This window comes from Bactrocera latifrons, unplaced genomic scaffold (assembly GCF_001853355.1).
Source record: "Bactrocera latifrons isolate USDA-ARS-PBARC rearing strain unplaced genomic scaffold, ASM185335v1 scaffold_244, whole genome shotgun sequence".
NCBI classification, from domain to species: Eukaryota; Metazoa; Arthropoda; class Insecta; order Diptera; family Tephritidae; genus Bactrocera; species Bactrocera latifrons.
Window position 1 is genome coordinate 387,702 of NW_017536008.1, and position 3,583 is coordinate 391,284.

At 30.8% G+C, this 3,583-nt stretch overlaps 1 protein-coding gene across 21 annotated transcripts in view; it reads right to left on the minus strand.

Moving 5' to 3' along the window:
* The window catches only part of LOC108969215 (twitchin), a 102,971-nt gene that overhangs the window by 96,158 nt on the left and 3,230 nt on the right, over positions 1–3,583 (minus strand). For 16 of the 21 annotated variants that reach the window (XM_018933779.1, XM_018933771.1, XM_018933773.1 and 13 more), the window contains exons 2-4: positions 2,172–2,744; positions 415–445; positions 155–317 (exon numbers count right to left, since the gene is read on the minus strand). In XM_018933779.1, coding sequence (XP_018789324.1) covers positions 155–317; positions 415–445; positions 2,172–2,484 — 507 coding nt within the window. In that variant the 5' untranslated portion in view covers positions 2,485–2,744. Of the gene's footprint in view, positions 1–154; positions 318–414; positions 446–912; positions 935–2,171; positions 2,745–3,583 lie in introns of all 21 variants that reach the window. The other 5 variants (XM_018933778.1, XM_018933777.1, XM_018933772.1 and 2 more) reach the window with 1 other exon arrangement.

Below are 3,583 nucleotides of genomic sequence, written 5' to 3' on the forward strand. Positions count from 1 at the left end.
AAAATATTTCTTGCATGCTTCGGTAATGGACAGGGCTGTACCATAAGTGCTGCCCCTGCTTGAGAGTCTGGTATAGTTTTTTCGAAGACAGATAATCTTGCAAACGTACACATATTCGTTTAGCTGTATACTCGTACTATACTCGTATACTTACTTTATGCCTTGACGATTCCTTAACAGGATTTCCATTATGAAACCAGCTAATGGTTGGTATCGGATCTGCATTGACGCGACATTCGAAGAGCAGACGCTTTCCATCATCCTCCTGTCGGATAGCGGGTTTTTTCGCGAAAGTCGGCGCGAATCCGTCGATTTGTCTATTATAATGAAAAAGGTTAATAACAAACAAAGTAATGGAATTTCCACTAAAATAATGCAAATTAACGGTTTAACATGAAAAGCAGTGAAACTTACCGATCAGAATCACTGATATCAAATTGGCCATCTGAAGGTTTTGTGCAAAAATTAAACAAAAGAAAAGCAAAGAGCGATGGTAGCATAATATGTAAAAATGTTAGATTGTAGAAAAAAATAATGTTAATAACTACAGGATCATATGTATATGACTATGTCAATGGCGATGTAAATATATTAAGAACAAGAGTTTCTTAATCTGTTTCAAAGTGAGCCATAATCGGTTTGATACGACTTTCTTATGCATGTAACTCTGGGAATAACTATTACAGTGCGTACATGTTTAGTTTATTAAAAGCGGTAAGCTATAGTTGGGCGTTATGAGCAAAAACTTCAAAGCATACTATATTTTATTGAAACCATATTGTAACTAGAAAGAACAAAAACAATTCATTATCAAGTAGGATACCGCTCAAGTGGCATACTCGTAGAATACTTTGCTGTACATGCGATTTAATATGTTAGTTAGCATTTTTTATGAGGTGAGTTGTTGCTTACTTTTCTTTTGGTTCGTCAGCGGCTGTTCATGGACAAAAATAATGCAAAACCAGTTAATTCATTATTGGAAAGTTGTTATAAATTTTCTTGATTTTAACAAAATTACCACAAATATAAGATTTGCATAATATAAGTGAGCTATAATCGGGGTAGCAAATACTGCATTAAAACACCAAATTGAAATAACATTTGAGACATTTTTTTTCTTTGAAAACTTAAAAAGAAAAATTAATCCCAAATACGTGGAAAAAATTACCAGATGCCGGATCGAAAAATAGAAAAAAATTCCAAGCATGTACATAATTAAGAAATAATTAACATTTTTTCGTGCTTGCGTTCATGTTCTACCATTTTGAACTAAACTTCACGCAGAGGCACCTTTTTCAATACTCTAGAGTACGGGTAAGCAAACTTACACATACCAAAGATTTATGTATCTTTTAATAATGTTCAATTCTTATTTTGGGATTAAAAATTTTATTTAAAATGTTTATTATTAAATTAAAAACTAAAATATATAATTCTTAATCCAAGTATTATGGAATAAAAATATTATTTAATTAAATTTTCAAATTTAAGTTTTTGAATTAAAAGTATACAGATAATAAGATTACGGTTCCTCTCAAATGTTCAAATTTTGTATCAATTTCTAAGAACATCGAAACATTATTTTCGAAAAAAATGTTTTGATAGTAAAGATTGAAGGCATCTAATGTGATCTCTCATTTATAATATTATAAAGGTTCTTATACTTAGCAAAAAAGGAGGCTGAATTGCAATTAGTATATGTAGTGCATATTTGAATACAAAATGACTCTACCCTAGTAGTAGCTGTGATGATGTTATTTTGTATTTTTTTAACAATATATTAAACATCTATATTTTTTATCAATATATCCTTATCCAATGATTCTTACATTAATATAATATGAATAATAATATAACACATGATTTGAACTATATTTTTTGATACATTAATTGTTTTGATTTTTAACATGACAAAAAAAAGTAAAAAGTAACGTTAGTCCGTTCCCTGATTCTAATCTACTTTGTTTTTGAGTTATTAATTGTGTAACTAACACGACTTCATTTTATATAAATATATAATCGACGATGGTTTTGCAAAGAGCCCTCCGTAAGGACCTTCTACAAGAATAAGCGAGTATATATTTCAAATATAAGATAGAAAATTTAGTTTATAGAACTGCTCAAAATATGCTGTAAATATAGATACTCTTAATATAGTAAGGCATACTTACGTCTGAAATTTAAGTTTATGGATGCTGAAACCTCTCCTGATTTATTTTTTGCTTTAACTTTGTATAGCCCTGCGTCAGCTTCGATGACATCATCAAGTTCTAATATAACTGTGAATTTGTTATCAGCAATTGGTTGTGTTTTGAACTTAGTTCTTTCATTTTCTGCCAACAAATTGTCACTGCGATACCATTCAATTTCAGGCTTGGGGGACGAAAACAGCTGACATTCAAAAATTAACCGATTGCCATCATCCTCTTGCCGAAGTTGTGGCTTCTTTACGAAGCTGGGAGCAAATTCTTCAGCAACTCCCATGCTGAACGTTTAAAATAACAGAAGCACTTTTACAATTTAATTATTAATTATTATCCATGTGCTCTTTAAAATGGTATGCACAGATTTGGATTTTCGTTAGTAGGTGTTTAGGCGTTGCTATTGGTTTTCGAACTCTGCTTGAAGCAGGTAAGAAACTTAAGTCGGTTGTATAAATTTGGTTGTACCTTAACTAAAGAAAATTTGCAGATTACTCTTAAATTATATGCCCTCTCACTCTCTAGTAACGACGCTATTGCAACCTGAAAATATTTAAAATAAATAAAAATCAGGGAGCTGTGTTTGAAATCAAAATATAACTACATTATATAACAAGTAAGAAAAGACTAAGTTCGGGTGTTATGAATATTTTATACTCTCGCAATTTTAAAATTGATCACAATCAAATTTATATCTTATTAACTTATATTATACGTTATATACTAAAAAAGTTTTAAAATTAGAATTTATTTCCTGTTAGCGAAATAGGTGTTAAAATAATCTTCAAATAAGACATATCTGATATAAACTCAATCGCAGAGAATAAATTTAGACGATGGCCAAATATAACATAATTTTTAAGCAAACTTATGTACTTAATTTAATTAAAAAAATACACACATTTTGACCTACATGACGGTTCAAAGTCAGGTGAAAAGTCTGAAATCACAATTTTGTGAAGATAACTCATACACCTACTGACATATTGTACATCAATTTTGCTGAATCACAACACTCATTATAGTTAACAACCGAGAGATGTGTAATTCGGGGACTGATTTCAGACGTTTCCGGAATTAAACTATAATATATTCAGTGTTATATTTTCTTTTAATTTTCTCTAGAGACTTTATATCTTGACAGATATATACGATATAATAATAGGTTGTCAAAAAACTCTTGCGGTATTTTTATTGAGTTTTCAATTGTTCATAAAATTTTTTTTGATGACTCATGCCCAGCTCTTGACCGATGCTATGGCTGCTACTATGCCGGTTTCTTTTGACCAATTCAGCGATTTTATCGCAATTTTCGACGACAGGCCTTCCGGAGCGTGGCGCATCTTCGACCACCTCTACACCAGAACGAAAACGTTGAAACC